The 22,071-nt window shown below is 39.7% G+C and overlaps 1 protein-coding gene across 4 annotated transcripts in view; it reads left to right on the top strand.

The window, feature by feature from the left end:
• Nucleotides 1-2,708: 2,708 nt before the first annotated feature.
• The window catches only part of HERC2 (HECT and RLD domain containing E3 ubiquitin protein ligase 2), a 114,938-nt gene continuing 95,575 nt past the window's right edge, over nucleotides 2,709-22,071 (top strand). For 3 of the 4 annotated variants that reach the window (XM_082053874.1, XM_082053875.1, XM_082053873.1), the window contains exons 1-4: nucleotides 2,709-2,850; nucleotides 3,611-3,727; nucleotides 14,611-14,725; nucleotides 21,753-21,890. In XM_082053874.1, the coding sequence (XP_081910000.1) occupies nucleotides 3,656-3,727; nucleotides 14,611-14,725; nucleotides 21,753-21,890 (325 nt within the window). In that variant the 5' untranslated portion in view covers nucleotides 2,709-2,850; nucleotides 3,611-3,655. Of the gene's footprint in view, nucleotides 2,851-2,893; nucleotides 3,102-3,610; nucleotides 3,728-14,610; nucleotides 14,726-21,752; nucleotides 21,891-22,071 lie in introns of those variants that run through there. The other variant, XM_082053876.1, reaches the window with a different exon arrangement.

The following is a 22,071-nucleotide window of genomic DNA, read 5'->3' as shown; positions in this document are numbered from 1 at the left end:
TTCCTTGGGTGTAAAGCAGGTTACTTCAGCAAGGTGGGGCGCAAAGGATGACGGCTGGAGAACTGATTTGCAGGATCATATAAGCCTGCTTTGAGGTGGAAATTTGCATCAGAAGAGTGGAGCACAAGGATTGGAGTGGTAACACTGTTTGGCTTGAACTTGCCTTCCAAAGTCTGTCAGACCTGTACATTATGTTTATGACATTGCCAGTCTCAAGTGAAACAATATGCAGTTGTCATTTAAATAACATCACAATAACAGCTATTGATGGACTTAATACTGCAAATACTCTGTATAGAGACAAACTTCAGGTACCAGAGTCATTGATTTTTCTGATTATTTGTAAAAATAAAATTATTTTTAATAGTGTTCTCAAAATACCTTTCATGTTGTTCTACCAGACATACTTTTCTCTCTGGAAAATCTGGTGGGTATATATTTTTATAGATGAGAATTCCATTTGAGATTGTACAATGCTACTACAGTGTATTTCAAATGCAAACAAAAATATTAATCCGAAGCGAGATCTAAATCTGGAAATACAAAATAATCAATAAATTCTTCAGAAGTATCTCTAGCTTTGAATTTCCACTGTAAGAGCACCCAAATATGTTTTGAGTTTTGTTGAAGTGAGTGCCTACCTGCTAACTGGGCCAGTGATTCAAGTCTAACAAGTTAGGTAGTTATACATTCTTCAAATTATTCACATCAAGAGTTCCAGCAAAAAGCTATTGCCAATTGTTATTTAGTAAAAGAAAACTCTCTGAAATAAATGCAGATTGTCTAAAGATATTCCTCCTGGAGAGCCAAACAATAAATGGCAGTGAATGCTGCATATGCAAAGTATCTCATTTAGATCTGACTTGCAAACCACTTAAGCAAGCAGTAGGCACAATCAGCGGGCACTGTGGTTTCAACCAAGTTTTACTATTTCTTCTCGTTTGAGCTCCATACATTGCAAAGTGGTTTGCATTCCTGCTTGGAATACGACAATATGACTATCTCCATGGAATCACGGAATAGTTTGGATTGCAAGGGACCTTCAAAGATCACCTAGTCCAACCTTCTGGCTATAAGCAGGGACATATTCAACTAGATCAGGTTGCTTAAAGCCCTGTCCAGCCTGGCATTGACCACTTCCCATGCTGGGACATTCACAGCTTCTCCAGGCAACCTGTTCCAGTGTTATTTTCTTATATTTCCAGTCTACCAGGTAAGAAGAGACTAAAGTATTTCCCATCCTGCTGTCTTAGCTCTTGCTTGGCCATGGACTAGTCAAAATAGACACAACATGAAGGTACCTTCCAACACAGCTCTCTGTTTGTGTGATTCTATGACAAAACTTTCAGTAGTCTCATGTTAAAACGAAATCTTTTGACATGTAGGCATCTGGACAGATTTTTCAAGGGAAACTACTTTTGGTTTTGAAGGTTCGTTATTTTAAAGTTTCAGGAAGTAACTTGAGGAAATCGGGTATTTCTATCTTTTTATATACGTTTTCGTACACTTCAGAAATTTTGTGCAGTATTTTGCTTAAAGGGACTACTGTATCTTGATCCAAGAGAGGTTTTTGGTGAGCAACAGGCTAAGTGGTTAGGTCATGCTTGCACTTTTTACTTTGAAAATGAACCTAGAATAATCAAATTAATTGTTTTATTACACTACTTCTTAAATAATAATAACAAAATGTTGTGTACCTTTGTCTAAATGCCAGCAAACGGTCACAGTTCTGTTAGAATTTCATTGACGTTCAGTGTCTGACTTCATGTTGGCCGAAGCCAATCACGGTCCCATCTGCCAAGCCTTGCTCCTGCCTCCCTAATTCCCTAGCTGCCATTAACTGTAGTCTAAGTATGGTGAGAAAGTTTACTTTTGGTTAATTTTAATCTCATACTACTGACATATTTAATCTTCCTCAACAAACTTACGGCAAAGCCTGAGTATTTGCCCTGGTGCAGGTTCTCCCCTGTGTGACAGGCTCACTCCATTTGCCTCCAGCAGCCCCTCACCACCTGCCATAAGCAAGTTCCCCATTTCTTCCCCAGCATCCTTCTTCCCCTGCATGTAGTGTTTCCAGCCTCAGCTCTTTCAGGCTGTTTCTGCCATTTGGTTTGCCTCTGAACTACTCTTTATTGACCTTTCTGCTCCGAAATACTTAAAAGCTGTCTTTTTTAGAAATGAACTTATCATAGCATCACAGAATGGTTTGGGTCATCTAGTCCAACCCCCCTGCACTGAGCAGGGACATCTTCAACTAGATCAGGTTGCTCAGAGCCCCATCCAGCCTGGCCTGGAATGTCTCCAGGGATGGAGCATCTACCACCCCTCTGGGCAACCTGGGCCAGTGTTTCACCACCCTCAGTATAAAAAATTTCTTCCTCTAACGTAACAGTAAAGTTTACAGATGGTCTCAAAAGTGACCTCAAAAAAACTCCAAACCCTCAGACCTTTTTTTTTTTTTTTTTTTTTTTAAATCTCTGCATCCTACCTAAAAGGAGACTTTGTTTTTCGTTATCATCGAGTTCAGACTCATCTGTGAGTCACACCCGGCCCAGCCCCCGTCCTGCGCCGCTGCCCCCTCCGCTGCAGCCCCTTCCGGGACAGGATGTCCCGCCTCACCTTTCTCTTCTGATTGGCTCATAGCTTTGCTGGCGTATGTGGAGGGGGGGGGGGCGCTGAGCCGCCAATTGGCCGAGTTTCTCCCGTCTCCAGTACCGGGGGAGGGAGCGACCGGCTCTGCCGGCGGGGTGGGGGGGGCGGGCGGGCAGGCAGAGGGACGAGGATTATCGGGGTCCGAGCAGGCGGCGGTAGAACGAGGCAACGGGCTAGGAGCCGTCGTCGTCTCGGCCGGTGAGTGCCGGGGAGCCTGGCGCGCGCTCCGACGCCTCCATCTGGTTCGGCGGGGAGGGGCCCACCCCCCCCATCCGTCCACGCCCCGTGGAGCTGGCCGCAGTGGCGGGGCGGTGGGCGCCAGCGCGCTCCGCCTCGCTCTAGCGGCCCCGGGAAGGGACCCCCCCCTCCCCACCCTCCCACCCCGCAAGCCAGGGAGCCCCGCGGGCCGTGTGCAGCGGCCCCTGCCCGGTCGGGCTCTCTCAGCGGAGGTGGGTTTAAAGCCGTGGCTGATCGCCGTAACGGGCTGTGACAGTGAGGGCGGCGGGGGGGGGGTGCTCCTGGGAGAGTGGATCGTGCGGCCAGGGCCGGACCCCCCGGGCCTCGGCTGCCGCCGTGGGGGATGTGTGGGGTGGAACGGGTGACCCTGGTAATCGCTTTATGTTGGGCTGCGGCTTGCGTAATCCGCGATCAATTATTTATTTCATGCACCACTCGTGGGTCCGAGGGGCGGCGTTAGGCCGCTGCCGGAGCTCGGCGCGGCGGGAGGGAGGGTGCCGGCCGCGGGGGTGCCGGGGAAGGGGAGCCGGGGGCTTGGGGGGTTCCAATAGCGCTCTTAATACGCTCTCTTTTGCGATTTCGGGGGATGTGAATGAGGAGAGGTCCATATTCACGGTGAATTTTTAAAGATCAAGTGGACGCCATCCTAGTCTGAAGAGAAATAACCTTGTGTGGTTTATTTCGTGCGCTAGACTGTTAAATTTTTCTCACTCTGTGGCAGGTTGTGCTGCTCAGCCAGCCTGGAGAGAAGGCCGGAGAAGGAAACATGTCTTCTGAATCTTTTTGTCTGGCTGCTCAAGCTAGGTTTGACTCCAAATGGTTGAAGACAGACTTACAGGTAAGGAGTTGGGTAGTTATATTGCATTGTGACCTTTGAGGTGCAGATCAGGGGTGCTTTTAGTCTAAATAGCTGACAAACAGGAGACTGCAGCATTGCTCTTGAGATAGATATATAGGTTTTTTGGTTTTGTTGTTTGGGTTTTTTTTTTTTTTTTTTTTTTTTTGAGTATGCTAATCTAAACCTGATCTTGAAGAAACACTAACCGCTTTTTAGTTGCAAATACATCTGAATTGTCAGCCCCGTCCCTTCTGCTTAGAAGCAAGCTGGACTACATACGTATGTTATCTTTGCAGAGTGTCAAAGCACGTAGCTGAGTTTGTAGCATTACTGCTATTATAGAAATACAAATTCTTTATTTAGGCTGTTGCTAAACTTGTCTGCCTATGAGCTGGCAGCTTTAAAGCACAGGAGAACTGAAGCGAAAGGCGATGGAAATCCAGTTTGTATTTTGAAGAATTCAGATTAGTTGTTACTGTAGTTGTTTGTATAACATATGTAGGCTTCCTTTAAATTTTGTCCTTTTTGAAGGGGGTTAATTTCTTGTTAAAGATATGTGGTTGAAATGAAACTCATCTTTGTTGAAATGTGCCAATGTTTGGTGAAAGTTTTTTTTTGTTTTAGAAGATACCTGTTCATTTTTCAGAGTTGCATCACACAGGGATGAGGATACTATAACGTTTTCCCAATTCAGGTCTGAAAATGAAGTGGAAAATATAGAGAAGTGGAGTGGTCTGGGTCAGTTACACTTGTTTCCGATGAAATGGTTAACTAGAGTCACTCCTAGTCTTGTCTGTCATCTTTCCCCTGGATGTTCCATATAGATACCTTGCTTTAAATAACCTTTCCTGGTTCTTTCTCAGAACTCTGAATTACTTGCTGGGATCGGCCAGCCAGTGTTATTCCTTTCTTACAGATGATGATGATTATTATTATTAATAATAATAATAATAATCATAATAATAATAAAAATTAAATATTGCATCCTGAATGGCTTCACCCAGTATTACATGCTGATAGTCTGCATGATTGAGTTCAGCTCTTCTTGTGGTTAGACAGTTTTTTTTTTGCCATTCAAAAGTAGTCTTTTTCCAATATCTTACATCAAACAAACTAAACTGGAATCAGAAGTGTCAGATATAGCCTCAGAGGTTACATTATTTAGTAGGTGTTGTATGTAAATATTATTAAATTATAGAGGTATGACTTGAGTAGATTAGTTCTATTTGCATCTTTTATTCTTACCAAAGTAAAATTTTTGATCCAAAGTTAGATATTTTGGCTAATGTAGTAAATAAATATAGTAGAAAACAATTTGAAGATAAGCATATTAAGAAAAACAGAAACATTTTTGTATTTGCTGGAGGCTGGATTCTAGGTTACAAACATGTTGCTTCAATGATTGTAGAACAGAGGAAATTTTTAGCTGAAAAAGTGGCAATCTTTCTTTGTAACAGCTGATGACTATGCATTGCCTATATTTCTTCTGTATTATATGGGTTGAAAAATGTGACTCTTCATGTGATTTGTGAGATTTTTTCCTTTTGTCTGTAGTGCCTTTTTTCTACATCCCTTTTTTCTGTTTATGTATACTTTTGACAGGAAGGTTTCAGTTGCTGTCCAGACTTTAAGGATTATTTTCAGCTGATTGTGTATAAATGCAATGAAATATTTGTATTTTATGAGACTGTTGTGTAGTTAATGTGTTCTAATAATTCCTTTTAATAGTAAAAATCTTAATTTATAACAAATTTCTATGAGTAAGCTCTCTTATAAAGAAGAGTTCTTTATGAGTAATAGCAAGTTAGACTCTAATTGCCAGGGTGCTCCCTTTGTTTTCTTCCAATCATGCTGTAGTCAAAATAATGAGATTAATGAAAGAAGAGAACAGTGATCATTTGTGATCTGTTAGACACAAACATCACTTCTCTGGAATCTGAAGGCTAGCCAGCCCTCCTGGGTATAATATAATTTTCTTATTAGGTTAACTGTTTTCGGTATTACAGGGGTTCTTGCCACAGAACTCTGTCTAGATATATGTCTTCAGTATTTAAAAAAAATACATGTGTGAATCTTGAATTGCTCCTTTTTAGTGTATTAAATGGCAAATGTCTTTGTCAAGGAAATGGGTTTTGGGCTTTGAAGAATTTTTCTTTTGCATGATTATTTTAGCTACTGGTGGACTAGCATGACCTAGCTGCGTGTGAGATATGTATAAATCCTGTCACTTTAAGTTCTGTGTGTACTGAATATGCTGATTGCTTACTCTGTTTTTAATGGCTAGCTGTAGAAGGGCCTTATTGGTCCTCCAGAGACTGTCAGCAGGAATTGAAAAGATGAGCATAGTCCCTAGGAGAGGGTTGGAAGAAAGACACACTAATTTATGTGAATTAATCAGGCTGACTACAAATTGTTGTTTGGAATTGACCTTGAAACTCTTCACTTTGCATCTACATTTTTAGCTTTTCACTGTACAGCAGTGCAAGAGTGGGTTGGTGAAAGTTCTTGGAGGAAGAAACTGAGTTAGAGTGGGTAATTCTTACCTTAGGAGACGTACAGAGATTGATTAATCTTTTTTTTTTGTTCTTTTTTAAATGAAGTTCTTTGCTGCTGGAAAACTTGGGGAGTATAGCCAGAATTGGAAGTGAAAGGTTTCATTGAGTGGGCTGGTAGTCTCCAAAGTCTGACTTGCTTTTTTCATTTTTTTTGGTCACTATTGCCAGCGAGTTTACTCTTTAGACTTGGTGGCTGTGGCAGTTATTGGGGATGAAGCCAGTGAAATCTCTCTGAAAATCATCAAATTATTTTTTACTTCAGCTCAAGATGACGTTGCATTAATAATGTAATACATGATATGATAATACTGTGTGCATTACTAAGTCTATAATATAGTTGTATTAATATAATAAGAATGACATGTGGATTTTAGCATGGATTGTGTTTAATCACCTGCATGCGTCACTGTCCCATCCGACATCTGGGCCAAATGTAAATGTTCTTATTCAGTTTTGGGATGTTACTATTAACAGACAAAGCCAGGGTGTTGTAACTTATCATTACTGTTCTTAGGAGAATATCAAAGACAGAAGTCCTTTTGTAATAGCATTGCACCTCTAGCCTGCAGGATTAACTGAAATGCTGTGAAATGTTAATGGGAATGTAGCTTGACAATATATTTTTTGCTTATATTAACTTGTCTGAAACTAATCAATATTATTATAGGAAGCCAAAATGCTCTACAAAGACCCAAATGCACCTCACAACTATTCCATGTCTTTTTACTAACTTTGTAATTAACTGACGTATTATTATGTGATTTACAGCTGCTATTATAATTTTGAACTGATTAGAAACATTAGTTCTATTAAAAATCTAAATTCCCTCGTGGAGGGAAGTTAAGAGATTCTATGTTGTCTGAAAAAACACAAGCTGTATAGCAGTTGAAAATTGAGGACAACACAATATCAGGTAACATCAGTAATATAGTATGCAGTATGTTCTCATATTACATATATCAATATGTGTATAACATCACCATTAATAAATCTGTGAATTTGTAAAAGGGGTGGGTCGTGTTTAGCATAGTTGCTAGAAAAGTTAGTGTATCACTTAATTTTCCTTTTTTTTATTAGAATTAATTAATTTAAAAACTTCTGCCTGTTCATGCCCATTACTAGTAGAAACTGTCATGTAATGAGATATTGTGTTTTAAAAGCCATTTCTGAGGAAGACTTTTTTTTAAAAAAAAAAAAGTTTAAAAAATATACAAACAGAAGGGAAGATGAAAAATGTTTACTTAAACCTAGGTACTCAGTTTGCTGAATCAAGCTGTGTTTAATATAATTCAAATTAAATACATGTACTGTACTACTAATTTAGAACCTTATGCAGACAACTTCAGTTCGTGATGGCTGAATAACGAAAAACTAGAATTGCTGTCAGCTAATGGGATGCATGTGTCTGTTCAAAGGATGTTTATTAGTCTGCTGATTTTGGATCCTGTGGAGAACTCTTGTGCTTAATAGCAGGGATTAGGGGTGAAAAACTTTAGGTGACAGTCAAAGTGCAAGAGCTGTCTACAAGAGAAATAAGATGGATTTCCATCAGTTTTAATGGAGTTGATGGTTGACAGGCTATTCTGTTGTCTTCTTTTGCCATAGAGATGAGTGATCTTTTTAAATGAAACAGCCACCTGTAAGAGTTGCATTGATCTGAAATCTTATGTTCCCTTCAAAGTTAAATTCAGCATTTGGATTTTCATGAAAATCCTACTCTTCTAGCATCTAGATCAATGTCTAAACAAATAATGTCTTGCTTATTAAAATCAAGAAGTTAGTGCAAGTTGCTTTTTCTGTTCATTTTGTGTTAATTTTCTTGATTTGGTTGTCTGATCTAAAGAAATGAAGGGCTTATGTGGAAGTCTTTATAGAAAACGACAACTTATACATTTTCAAAGTCAGTGAAGTTTGCAATAGGGATTTTTAAAAGTATTTTTAAAATGAACTAATGCTGCCCCTCCAAAATAAATTATTTCCATAGGGAAGGGTGAGGACCATATAGAATCATAGAATGGTTTGGGTTGGAAGGGACCTTCAGAGGCCATCTAGTCCAACCCCCTGCAATAAGCAGAGACATCTTCAGCTAGATCAGGTTGCTCATGTCTTCCCCATGTCTCACCTGAATCTTCCCTCTTTTAGTTTAAAACCATTGCCCCTTGTCTGTTGTAACATGCCCTGCTAAAAAGTCTGCCCCGATCTTTCTTATAGGCCCCTTTTAAGTACTGAAAGGCCACAATAAGGTCTCCTTGGAGCTTTCTCTTCTCTAAATTGTACTTTAAATTATTCTAGTATACTTTTGCAGTATACAATGTTAAATAATACAGTCTGCCTATTAATATCACATTCCATGATTAACTTGTGAAAGAGTCAGCAATGACATCCAATTTCCCCATAAGATGTCTAAAACAGATTATGTGGAGTTATAGGTTAGAGAAGTTAAATTTAATGTTTAGGCAAATATTCGGTCTCAAACAGAACTACTGCTCTGCAAATGGCAAAAGAGAATTTATCTTCTGAGGGGATTGCATAGTTTGTGTATGTCCATTAACTAAAAAACGTTTTGCAACAAATGGAAGACTGTTAGTGTGTTATTATGGTAACACTTTTCGTTTAATACCAGATCTGTTGAAGTAATGTGGGGCCACTGAACTTTCTGTCTTTGCTATCAGAACTTCAGAGGAGTGTGTTTAGACCTAATGATGTTTCACTGTGCTTTGCGTAGGTGTGATAAGCAGCTGTGGTTTCAGGGCATGCTTTAGCAGGGAAGGAAGGAAGCTGGGACAAAATACTCAAGACAACCATGACAATGAAAAAGGAAACACTAATTGAATGGATTTAAAAAAGCAAAAGCAACAGAGAGGCTTGAGAAAGGACTTACTGTTCTGTGATCTTCTTCACATTAGTGGGCTGGAAACGTTTTGATTTTTTAAAAATCTGTTTCTGAAGAAAGTTGTTTTTTAATGTAGTCTTTAAAATACAGCCAATGGCTAATGCAGAAATAACTGAATGGAAGAACAGATTCTCTCCCCCTCCCCCCTGCTGGCAATTACGAGGTGAAGATTATTTAAGTAGTTTATATTTTAAATCCATATTGACATTTTGTGATTATGAAGTTTCTTTCTTGCATTTCCAGTGCAGTTATATAATCGTGAATACTACCTGAATCAACCCTTGTCCTTTTGTGTAATTTTCTTTTCCTGGCTTCATTTTTCTTGAGCTCAAGTTAGCTTTTATTGAGGCTTCTGTGCCTTCTGCAGGAAAGTTTACGAAACCACCTCAAGAATATGATCTGGTGTACCATATGGTGTAAGCTTTGTCTGACTTAAACAGTTGACTTTAGAACAAAATCACAACTGCTGATTATTCATAAAATAACTTATTAAAAGCAAAATCCTAGTGGTGCTTTGAGAAGTTCCAGAAGCTTATTCAGTTGCAGTTGCAAGATTTAATTTTCTTGAAATGTAAGGAAATGTTAATACCAATGCCCTGTTCTCTGGAGTTGGTGGGAATGGACAAGAGTTTCCCTGCCAGCCCTATTGGAGGATGGTAGCAGCATATGCCAGCGACTAAACTATATATTCCTTTGACTTTATACTGTCCAGTATAACATTTAATTAAGTACAGTTTAACTGCAGAGATAAGATTAGCAAAAGATTAGTATAGGGGCTGTCCAGTTTACAGTAGAGTAGAAGTTCATTTTGAAGTCTGCTTTAGGCCCTTGTTTTTTTGGCTTGGGATGAGTGAGCAGGGCTGAGACTGAGGTCTATGTGGAAAGTATGAATTTGGTGAGATACATGCCTTACAAGTGCAGAGATCAAGATGTTGTCTGGGGATGAGAATGTCTGACAAAAGGTGGAAGTGGCTTGGAGTTTGTGAAGGTGAGGTGCATTGGAGATGAGCATATGTGGCTGTGATCTTACCAGAGAGGAGGTAAGGAGATGCCATGGGAATCCCTTTAAACATTCACAAATGAAGTTACTAAATCATTAGAGAGAAAGACATAAGAAATCTAAGTTAGACTTAAACCACAGGTGAATACTCTTGTACTTGGAACTGCAGGATGTCAGAAACTATGAAGATGCCAAATGTATTTTTCTTCTCTTGCCCTGCACTATTGATTGCATTGTGAATTTTCTTTAAAGAGTCGGGTGGAAGAAGATCCATATTTTTGAAGAAGAGTCGTGCTTTTTTAAAACAGAAACTGAAGAGAGGTGTTTTCCAGATTTGTTCCGAACAAAGTTCTAGTTCTTCTGTTTCACCACTCTCGGGTGTGTCGATAGACTCCTTGTGACTGACTGAATGCAAAAAGTATCTACGGGAACAAAAGAAGAAAGTAATATGTGCTGGTTAAGATAATCTTAAAACACTGTAGAAATAAAGAAAAACAGGATTGTGTAGTCAATGCAGACTTTTCTACTATACAGTGGATGTAGTGTTACCTTCAGCTGCTAGTTTCACAGAATCACAAATGGATGAGGCTGGAAGGCACTTCTGGAGTTTGGTTATCTGGTCCAACCTCCCTGCTCAAGCAGGGGCCCTTAGAGCCAGTTCCTGAGGTTCATGTCCAAATGGCTTTTGAATATTTCCAAGATGGAGACTCCACAGCCTCCCTGGGCAACCTGTGCCAATGCTGGGTCGCTCTCACAGTAGAAAAAGTGTTTCATGATGGCTGGAGGGACCCTCCTGTATTTCAGTTTGTGCCCACTGCCTCTGATCCTGCCACTGAGCAAAGCTTGGCTCAGTCTTCTTTACACCTTTCTCTTCAGATGTTTATATACATTGGTGATTTTCTCCCTAAGCCTTACCTCCTTGAGGTTGAACAGTCCCAGCTCTCTCAGCCTTTCCTCATAGGAGAGATGTTCCAGTCCCATAATCATCTTCATGGGCCTTCGTTGGACTCTCTCCAGTATGTCCATGTCTCTTGTACAGGGGAACCTGGAACTGGACCCAGTATTCCAGATGTGGCTTCACCTGTGCTGATTAGAGCGGAAAGATCATCTACCTCGACCTGCTGGCCACAGTCCTCCTAATGCAGCCCAAGACACCCATTAATCTTTTTTTGTGGCGAGGGCACATTGGTGTCTCATGTTCAACTTGGTGTATACCAGGATCCCCAGGTTCTTTTCTGCAAAGCTGCTTTCTAGCTGGGTGACCCACAGCATGTACTGGTGCCTGGGAATGTTGCTCCCCAGGTGTGGGACTTCACACTTCTCCTCGGTGAACTTCATGAAGCTCCTGTCAGCCCATTTCTCCAGCCCGTCAAGGCCCCTCTGAATGGCAACACTATTTTCTAGTGTACCAGCTACTCCTCCTTGTTTCTGCTGGTTAAGTGAAATATTTCTCTTAAAGGGAGTTGTGAATCTTCTGTTATGGTTTTAGAATTTTGGGATTATGAAAATAAAATTGCTTGAATAATTTATAATTTTAAAACTCAGACTTTTATTTCACTTTTGGCTGTTGCAGTAGCAATTCACACTCTTTAATATGCTGTTGAACGTTGAATAGATAATTTGTGAATTTGTTACAGTTGAAATTGAGTTGCCCTCAGTTATGACAGATGAATTGGTAGTAAATACTGTTTCTTAATTATCCCTTCAGCTGCTTGCTTTGATTAGTGCTACAAAAAACCTCCAGTGTTCCTTTACTTTCAAACATGTCATTTTTTCCCCCTCAATCAACACTTATACCACTTATACCACTGGCAAAATGTTAACTACAACCTGAATAAAAGCAAAATTGTTTATCTGAAGGCTGCTTATGGTGCATGTTTCCACGTGAGATACTTGGAGTGGGGGAACTCTCTCTGACCTATAATCTTGGTAGTTGCTCTATCTTTATGCAACATACCAAGAAAATGACTGATAAGAATTTGAACGCCAAACCCAAGGCAGAAGAAATTTTGTTTACTTTTTTAGTTGCTTCGAAGACTTGCGTGAACTTGGTGCCGTGTGAAAGTATTAAAGGTTAAAATGGAGAAAACAATTCTTGACTCTGCAGCAATGCTTACTAAAATAGTAAGTTTTCTGAAATAAAACAATACCGTGTTCTGAAGAACTTTGAATTCAAAGCCTGTAGGCCTTTAGGGTTGTGAGAATGATTTTCCATACCAAGGTGACCTGAGAATGTAAAATGAAATGTATGAAAAGACAATTTGTCAAGACAAAATTATTGACTTTGTGAAAACCATAATTTATTATGCAACCTATGTGGAGGGTGGTCGCACTATTTTTCAAGCTTGTATTTTGGCCTAGGCTAGCATTCAGCAGGTGAATGTTTACAACAAAAAGCAAACAACGACGAAAACCCCCAACCCAACAAACTTCCGTGACAAAAAAGCCAAAAAATAGTGAAACAATTGTGTTTAGTTATTTTTGCAAGAAAAAAAAAATAGTGAAAAATCTATTTCTTAAGTGCCCCAGTAAAGTATGTGACCACATCTAATGGAGAAAGTGAATGCCATTTATTTTTGAAATATTTATAGACTGAGAACGGTGGAAGAAATTCAGTCAGTAGTGATTTTTTCTTTTTCCATTGTTGAGATACTACTTTACTTCAGACTGTTCTGATTTTTTTTTTTAAATTAAGTCGAATGTAAAGCTTTTAGCAGAATGTGGAATCTTTGCAAAAGCTTTACTTGCTGTGTACTCTGAAGAACAGGGTCCTTACCTTTCAGTACAGCATGGTCACAGTGTAATTCTGGTGCTGTGCAACTGATAAATGACAGATAAGTTGAATAATGTCTAGCTCATGCTGTGTGATTCTTTTCCTTCTCATTCTCCTGAGGTCAAGAAATAGCAAGTGACAAATATGTACAGTGTGTCAGCTCATACTTTATGCTGAAAGAAAAAGGATTGAAATAGTCGATGTGTGTTGGACTGAATATCTGAAGTATGTAACATGAAGTCAGAAACTTACATGGTAATTCAGTGTGTTATAGTGGTGTCAAAACATGCAGCTTGTCTTTAGTTCTTCACCTTAACTGAGGTTAGCTAGATCAGCAAATGACTTCCCTGCTGGTGGGGAAGTCTGTAATTTTTAATAATTAAAATATCTTTAGCAAATGGTTTGAAATAAAGTGTAAGTGGACTTCCGTGTATAACGGTAGATATTTTATAGCAGTTGTGTAAGTGACATCTTTGTGGTACTCCAAACACTTTGGATTTGAATAGGAGTTACATAACACAAAGATGCTTCTAAATAAGCCTTCAGCAGTTGTTTGTGTGGTTTTTTTTTTGTTTTTTTTTTTTTTTTAATTTTTTTAATGTCTCCACTGCACTGCTTCGATATGCTAAAGGTATTCTGTTTTTCAGGTTCATGTCCTCCCCTCCTCCCTTATGCTGTATGGTTGAAAATTATAGCCTGATTATTATGGAATTCGCTTGGGATGTTGACACCTGCTTTGCAGCATTTTACAAAGCAGAGAACAACGGCAGTATAAGACAAGCCATGGTTGTTAAATTTCTTCAAGGGAGGTCCAAATTGATAAATCATTAGGCGACTCGTGTTACAGCGGTGCTTTCGTGAGCACTTCCAGCTAGCACAGATCTGCCAATTTGTTCCAACGGGAGCATTTGTCCTGTTGCACACATAGCATGTTGGGAAATGACCTGACCTGAGACTGAGGCGACCCCTCACTCTTCCGCCAGGCACAGCTGGTTTTAGTCTTGATCGGCTCCATAATCTGGTTCACCAGATGATCACACACGTGCGTTAGTCTGTGTGTGAGAGGAGGCGTTGTAACAGCTGGAAGGAAGAGGGGGGGCTGTCAGAGATGCTTTGCACAACAGGACCAGTTTAAACTAGTTAAGTAAGCGTATGAATCTGTGCCTTGATGTTGTGTGTTCCGGTTGAGTGCTCAGCTCTTCAGTTGCTGTTTTGGAGAGGGGACTGTGGTGACTTTCTTCATGCTTTCTTGTTTTGTGACTTCATGCAACTTGACTTTATTTAGATATCTTTCTAAAGGCAAAAAGGCGAACACCCCCACCCATGTCCCCCCAGATTATTGTTTGATGTCATCTTGAATGTGTGGATAGTTCTGAGGTGACCCAAGACATGCTTTTGATGATAATTTTTCACTGAAAGAAAGTGCATCTTGCTATATTTGAACCTATTTAAAAGTTACCGTTTTGAGCTTTTAAGGGATTCAGATCCTGAAGATCATTTAAATCCCTATGACACACGCAGTCACACTCTGAATATACCAGTAAGTGATATATGTGTTTTCTGGGGCAAAATATAAAATCTGATGTATTTTAAATGTTAGTTTGAGTTGGCTTGAGAGAAAACTGTTGTGTGTAACTATAGATAATGTATTGATTTTAACAGCTCGCTTTTACACGAGATGGACTATGTGGCTTGTGGAATGAAATGGTGAAAGATGGGGAGATTGTATATCCTGGAACAGAATTAACACAAAGTGGTGAACTACCTCCAAGAAAAGGTATGGATATTTAACTTACTGTTATTTTTTATTAAACTGATTTTTTTTTTTTTTTTAATCTTGCTGATTAAAATGGAATTGATTTTTCATACTGTCACAAAACTTGGTTTATCGCCACCTGTCTATACAATTTGCAGGTGTTCATGTTTTGAATTAAGTGCAATTGAAACTGATTTCTCAAAAGTGTACAGAAAGATAGTCTTCAGCCTTCAAATAAAGGCTTAAATCTGTTCCAACCTTAAGCCTCCAAATGAAGGCTTAAATCTGTTCTAGCCTTTTGAAATTAAACTTCGTAACTAGGCATGTCGTTACGAGAGAGGCTTGCCAGTGTCCTTTTGTTTGGTATGCTTAGTCTGTTTACAGTTGAAGCCTTTGTTTAAGGGAAGTGGACTGAGGAATGGGGTAGAGCTAATACGGCTATTTCTAATTTTGTTTACAATCTTAACAAAGTGACTAAAAGGTCAGCTGAAAAACTGGCCACAATTTGAGAGTGTAGTACTCTTTTTTTGGTCTTCTAGTGTACTTGAGAGTAGTCCATACACCGCTAATCCTTCAAATAGCAGCATACTGCATCTCTTTACAGAGATTATTTTGGTGGTGGATGTGGATTTTGTGGATTTTGTTTTGTGATGGATTTTGTCAAAATAGAGTGATTCTGCACTTGCCCTTTTTTCTTCTGCTGATTGTGGTGCTCTTTTGACTCCTCATTGAACAGACTAACTTGGTCAAAGAAGGAAAAGGTTTATGTTTCCTAATCTGTCTGAAATGGGCTCACCAAATGGTCAGGTAGGTTTTGCCAGTAATTCATGTGACCCCCAAATAAATGAGACTCTGTCTAGGAGAAGGGCAGAAATACTGCCTTTGGTAGCAGTGAACTATTATTTTAGCTTCTGTTGCTTACTGTACTGTACTGTTGGGTAGGTATTATATAGCACAGATTGCATCTGTTCCTTTTCACAACTGGAGTGTGTAGCTTCATCTACATAGGTACTGCTAAAACACCTGTTTCTTGAAAAGCTACAGTAATTTAGAAGTTTGACTATAGCTTTTTCAGGCTCTTAACTTTTGGAATTAATGTACAAATTATCTTTCAGTGAAGTTAGCCTTCATAAATGGTATTGTACTGGCCTGCAGGAGTGGTAAAATATAAACATCTTGCTTACTAAACTTGAGCTTTGAGAAGAAAAGGCTAACCAAAGCTATTTTTGGTCAGTGTTCATCACATTGTAGATTTGATTCCATTAGGCAGTAGCGAGTCTTGGAACCAGAAGAATTGGTGGTGAGTTTGCACCTCTGAACTCACAGCTCAAATTGAGTTCCATGAAATTAAAATCTAGAGTATTTCAGTCTGTTGGCCGTTACTTTTTTTTGCATAAGTGATCTAGAAGTGTAGTTTAAGAGGCAAGGTAAAGGTACATACTAGTAATGAGATTTATATTAAGGCTTATATTAAAAGCAATATATTTTAGTCTCAGTATTGAGATTCTGCTGCTATATTGACTAATTTGGAGATAAAGAAGAGACATTGCTGTAAGTAGAACTTCTTATTTAGCCTGTTTTGAGCACTTTTGCTTTATGCTCATCCATTGCACCTGCTTTTTCTTCACTAGCGCTGTAGCTCTGGTGCTGACTGGGCTGCTCAGAAGAGGCATTTCATTTTTTCAGAGGATATCAGTGGTGACAAGAGACTGGAAGAATACACTATTGATAGCAAAAAGCATTCATTTTCTCTCTAGGAAGAATATGCAAATAGTGTATTTTTTTTCCACTGTTAGTGAGAACATTTGGTTAAGAATAACCTCTTTGTTTTTTCTCCTTGGCGCTTTCAGAAGAACGCGTTTGATAAATGTGTTCAGCAGAGTGTATTTACATGTTTCCAAGTGTCGTCTGAGGACACAGCTGTGACAGTAGTGATGTCCAAATACAGGTGCACTTGCCACATGGCGTGTACTTAAAAGATAATCAGGCTGCCCTCAGGAAATTTGGATCAGATTAATATCTTGTATAGAAACATAGAATGTCCTGAGTTGGAAGGGACCCACAAAGATCACCGAGTCCAACTCCTGTCCCTGCAGATGACAACCCCACAGTTCACACCATGTGTCTGAGGGCATTGTCCAGTCTCTTGTTGAACACTGCCAGGCTTGGGGCCGTGACACCTCCCAGGGGAGCCTGTTCCAGTGCTCCACCACCCTCCTGGCACATATTCCAGCTACTAGAAGCTATCTACTGAAAATAACAAAAAGTATTAAATAATTTTTTTCTTAATAAATTTTTAAGATACAAAATAATTACTGTAATTTTTAAGACATATGAGCCAACTATGCACTATGCAGGTCTCTTGTTTTTTTGTGGGTTTTAAGTTCCAGGGCAAGCATATAAAATCATCAATTTGATGCTTCTGTCCTGCCTTTGATAAACACCATGGGCTTCCTCTTCTCTTCCTCCTTTTCTGAAAGTTGGACCTTTGTCAGCCTAGCACCATTGAATCCACAAGCTTCACTCAGTGGTGGACCTGCACATAGATAACAAAGTACAAATGCCACAAGATTACAGAGAGGTGGGCAGAAACCAAATCTTTAAGATAAGAGTAACAGTATGTGGGAATTGTTTATGGGTGCTACTGTTCAGACTGCATATGTATCAAACTGTAGTAGTGAACAGGTGTATAGACTGGCTCCTGCTTTGGGCCTCCTTTCTTGTGTACAAAAGAACTTGTTAGAAGTGTAAGTGCCTCTTTCCTCTTTTTCTGCTTCCCCCAACCCAGCTATATTGGCTGTACCCAGGGGCTCAGGTGTTCAGTACTCAGCTGTGGATTATCGTACTCTCTTTGCAGGACAGAGGGAAGTTTGTAGTCACCCTGTTGGACAGTTTGACTTCATAAGTGTAAAATGCTTTATTGCATATTCAACAGATAATTTAAAGAATACATTTTAAAAAATAGCATACCGGGGAGAAAAGATGCTTTATTTCTGATTAGGGTTAGGAAATGAGAATCTTCTATCTTCTGGACTGCTACACCTGCAAAGCTGTGTAAACATGGTCTGTAAATGGTTAGGGATGTATCTTTCCTTAACAAATAACTATCAGTTGTTTTTATAGATATATAAAGAAAAGCTCTTTGACAGAGAGCAAATTATTATTTTGTATTGCAGCTGGAATATTTCCTGGGTGTGGGATTACCACATACTGTTTTCAAGTGGTTGTAAAATACAGCCCTTGCCTAAAGCACAGCACGTAACTTTTTGTCTTGTGCACGTTAACATCTGTTGGGAAACTTGCAGGCTTTTTCTCTCTCCTGAGGGATTCCTAACTATATCAGTTCATTGGCATTTAAGAGCAGTAGAAGATCATACTGTAACAGGTGCCGGAGGCGACTATGCAGTGTCAGTTATTTTCTTAATTGAATATGAAATGTAAGTTCCGCCTTCAGCTGCTTCCTTTTTATCCTGTTTATACTGGATTAGGCTATTGCTGTGTGAGATGGAGCTAGCTTCTCATTGAAGATGGTTACTTCAGTTGCTCAGTTTTGACTGGCTATAAGCATACCTACCTCAGTGTGGAGTATTAAGGCTGTAAAACAAAAAGTAGTTAAGAGAAATTTATTTCAGGGAAATGGTACGCGGTTGTTTTCCCCTACTACAGTATTCACACTCAAGTCTGAGAAAGATCAAGTTAAAACAGGTTGTCATGCTGCACCGTGTTTTTGCATGCATTGTTTTGAAAACTGACCTTTTAGTTGTTTTTTGACCTGTTCTGGCTTCACTCAAGATTTCTTCCTCCATGCTCCGCTTTCTGAAAGATCTTTGGGATTCCCTTTTTAAACATAACTGAGCTTCTACGATAATGATGTCTGGGTTGCTGCTTTCAGCCTAGACGATATCAGCTTTGTCACTTATGGTACAAGTATTTTTTTGCAAGTATAGTGAAAAGTGAGAAGCCATGGTGGAATAATTTGACATGGGCTTTTAGTATGTGTTTGTTTTTTTTTTTTTTTTTTTTTGTTGTTGTTTTTTTTTGTTTTTTTTTTGTTTTTTTTTGGTTTTTTTTGTTTTGTTTTTTTTTTTTTTGTTTTGTTTTGTTTTTTTTTTTGGTTTTTTTTTTTTTTTAGCTCAGCTACTTCCCACTTCTCTCATTGCTTCCCTTTTCTGTTCACAAAGGCAATGGAAAAAAAATCCTTCTTGTGGATTTTTGTGTTAGGGTTGTTTTTGTACAATATGAAACTTAAGTTCCTGACTGGATTGGGACCTTCTCTTTTTGCAGTGAGGAGCCGGCCAAAATGTCTCAGTCTGTAGCCTTTGTTGTCATCCTTTGCCAGGGTTCTGTGAAAAAGCATCAAGTTCTCTTAGAGCTGCCTGTGAAACGTAGTGTCTTGGCACAGCACCCTTCTACCCACTAACTAAAATCCCAGACCCTGTGGAGTGTGTCTCTAGATGTGTGGGTGAGTGGAGAAACAGTGAGGTTATGGTGTTACTATGGTAATATTCTAAACTACTGGGGCTTAACAGGGTCATCAGTCACTGCTTTAACTTTATAATGGACTCTTTGCCTTTAATATTGTTTGCTTGTGCCTCAGAATGAAACAGCTGAATTCAGTCACGTTTTGGACGTGTTATCATGCTGGTGGCTGCTGGACTATTGGCTGTTCCTTTGTGTTTGAGAGAAACAGTTATACTCACTATGATTTCCATTTAAAAGTGGGGTATCCAAACTGCTTTTTCCTGTTCTCAAGCGACCTTTGCTGTAACTTCCTTAGCCCACAGTCTCAGCTGTAGCATGCATGCTGTAGTTATGTCTCCATTTTTCTGGTTCTTCAGTCTTCATCTGCCACCTCCTGAGCAGTAGTGTGTGTTATAAGCTGGCTTTAATTTAAAACTTGTATAATTAGGGCACCTTAAATAGTTTATTTTGGGAGGTGTTATTGTCTACAGCATAACAGATTTTTAACAGAGGTAGTCACAGATCCACTAACCCCTAAATTAGGCATTCACTTTTTTTCAGATGAGATGGAAAAAATAGTTGAATGTTTTTGCACATTGTGATAGGTGTATTTTGTATGGTCTGAAGTAATGAGAGCTTTTGCTCTCTAAGTGCAAAACAAAGATCAATGGGCTGAGGCCAATTGTATGAGGTTTAACAAGGCCAAATGCTGGGCCCTGCACTTGGGTCACAACAACCCCAGGCAGTGCTACACGCTCGGGGAAGAGTGGCTGGAAAGCTGTGTGGAGGAAAAGGACCTGGGGGTTGTTGGTCAGCATTCTGCTGAACATGAGCCAGCAGGGTGCCCAGGTGGCCAAAAAGGCCAACAGCATCCTGGCTTGTATCAGCAGTAATGTGGCCAGCAGGACTAGAGAAGTGATCATCCCCCTGTACTCAGCACTGGTGAGGTTGCACCTTGAATCACTACAAGAAAGACATTGAGGTGCTGGAGTGAGTTCAGGGAAGGGCAGCGAGGCTGGTGAGGGGTCTGGAGCACAAGTCTGATGAGGAGCAGCTGAGGGAACTGGGGCTGTTCAGCCTGGAGAAAAGGAGGCTGAGGAGAGACCTTATCACTCTCTGCAACTACCTGAAAGGAGGTTGTAGCATGGAGGGGGTTGGTCTCTTCTCCCAAGTAACAAGCCAAAGGATAAGAGGAAATGGCCTCAAGTTGTGCCAGGGGAGGTTTAGATTGGATATTAGGAAAAATTTCTTCACAAGAAAGGCCTGTCAGGCATTGGAACAGGCTGCCCAGGGAAGTGGTGGAGTCACCATCCCTGGAGATGTTTAAAAGGCATATAGATGAGGTTCTTAGGGACATGGTTCAGAGGTGGATTTGGTAGTTCTAGGTTAATGGTTGGACTTGATGTTCTTGAAGGTCTTTTCCAACCTAAACCATTCTGTTCTATTCTAGGGGGGTTGTGGTGAGCCTGTGATAGACTGCAATCAGATGTGCCCTGTCTGGCTAAAGCTCTAAACCTCTTGCTTTTTATTGTCTTCTGAAATGTGCTGGTAAAAATGTATATAAATTTGGTGTGTAGGGGGAGAGACAGGAAAAAAGACAAAATTCTTATGCTTCTCTTGCTTGTTGTGGCTGGGCCATTTGGTGGTAGAGTCTCTGTGGACTAAGTTGCAGGCAGGAATAGAGGAACAGTCATTTTGAAGAGCCTCATGAAAATGGCTGGAACTAAACTCTTCATGAGCAAGTTACAAATGCTGGACTTGAGAAATTTTTGGGGATATTTTTAGACAAGGTCAGGGTGAAGAAAACAGTTGCCAATGTAGCCCTTAATTGCCAGGCAATCGTGTACATTGAACTGGCTGACGTTATGAATATGGAAATCCATATCCCCAATGTGAATAAGGAGAGATTTCCAGCTGTCTGGTTCTACCATGTTTAGAAAATTGGGACTTTCATGCAGACTTTGATTACAGAGATAAGTGACTAATTTCTGTGTTCTATATGAAAGTAATCTCAAAAGGATTGCAAATGCTGTTTTGTTGCTTGGGCAGAAAGTGGTGGTATTATTTTCATTACTTGCTGGTAATTACTAAGATGCTAGATACATTACAGATATTGAAGTACTGCTGCATAAAATTAGCATAAATGCCAATATATAACTCTCCTTGATTTTGAAATTAAGGCAATTGCTATCTTTTTTTCTGTGTTGGAAATGGAACATGAAAACAAGTAAATACTGCAGAAATGCTGATAGTTGGGAGCAAAATCTGACTTAAAGTCCATTCTTTGTGATCCTTTGCAAGTCTTACATGACAGTATTGATGTTAAATGTTCATCGTCCCTAGGAGGTTACACTAGTGATTTCTGGATTCTAAGGTCACTGTCTTATGAAATGTAACATGAGACCTAATATCTGTGTGTTAACATGCTACACTACTTCCCCCACCCTGTGATCTTCATGATAGACAATATTGCTGCAAACTTGTGGGCTAAGCATTTCACCTTTACAGGTCTAATCTGTTAATAGAACTGAATTCAAAGAGGAAGAAGCCTAACTGGTCTTTTTTTACCCCCCCTTTTTTTCATTAGATGATAGCACTGAATGCCAAACTGCATCGAAGAAAGAAGAGCAAAACGACAAAGAAAAGAAGGATGAAGAAGAGGCTCCACCGCCCACTTACAGGGCCAAATCGATTGTTGAGAGTTGGGTGTGGGGCAAACAACCAGGTATTACAGTTGTTTTGGTCATTCTCAGTGAAGCATTCTGTATTCTATATTGATCGCTACTTTTGTAGCATCAGGAAGGAATTGGATCAAATGTACTTGCTGACAGATGCATCTGTTAGGTTAGTGGAATAAGTTGGATAAGTGGTTAGCTGTGATTCAAGTTATACATTTACTATAATTA

Source organism: Streptopelia decaocto, assembly GCF_964273445.1.
Source record: "Streptopelia decaocto genome assembly, chromosome: 1".
NCBI classification, from domain to species: domain Eukaryota; kingdom Metazoa; phylum Chordata; class Aves; order Columbiformes; family Columbidae; genus Streptopelia; species Streptopelia decaocto.
This window is presented reverse-complemented; position numbering and strand designations above follow the sequence as displayed.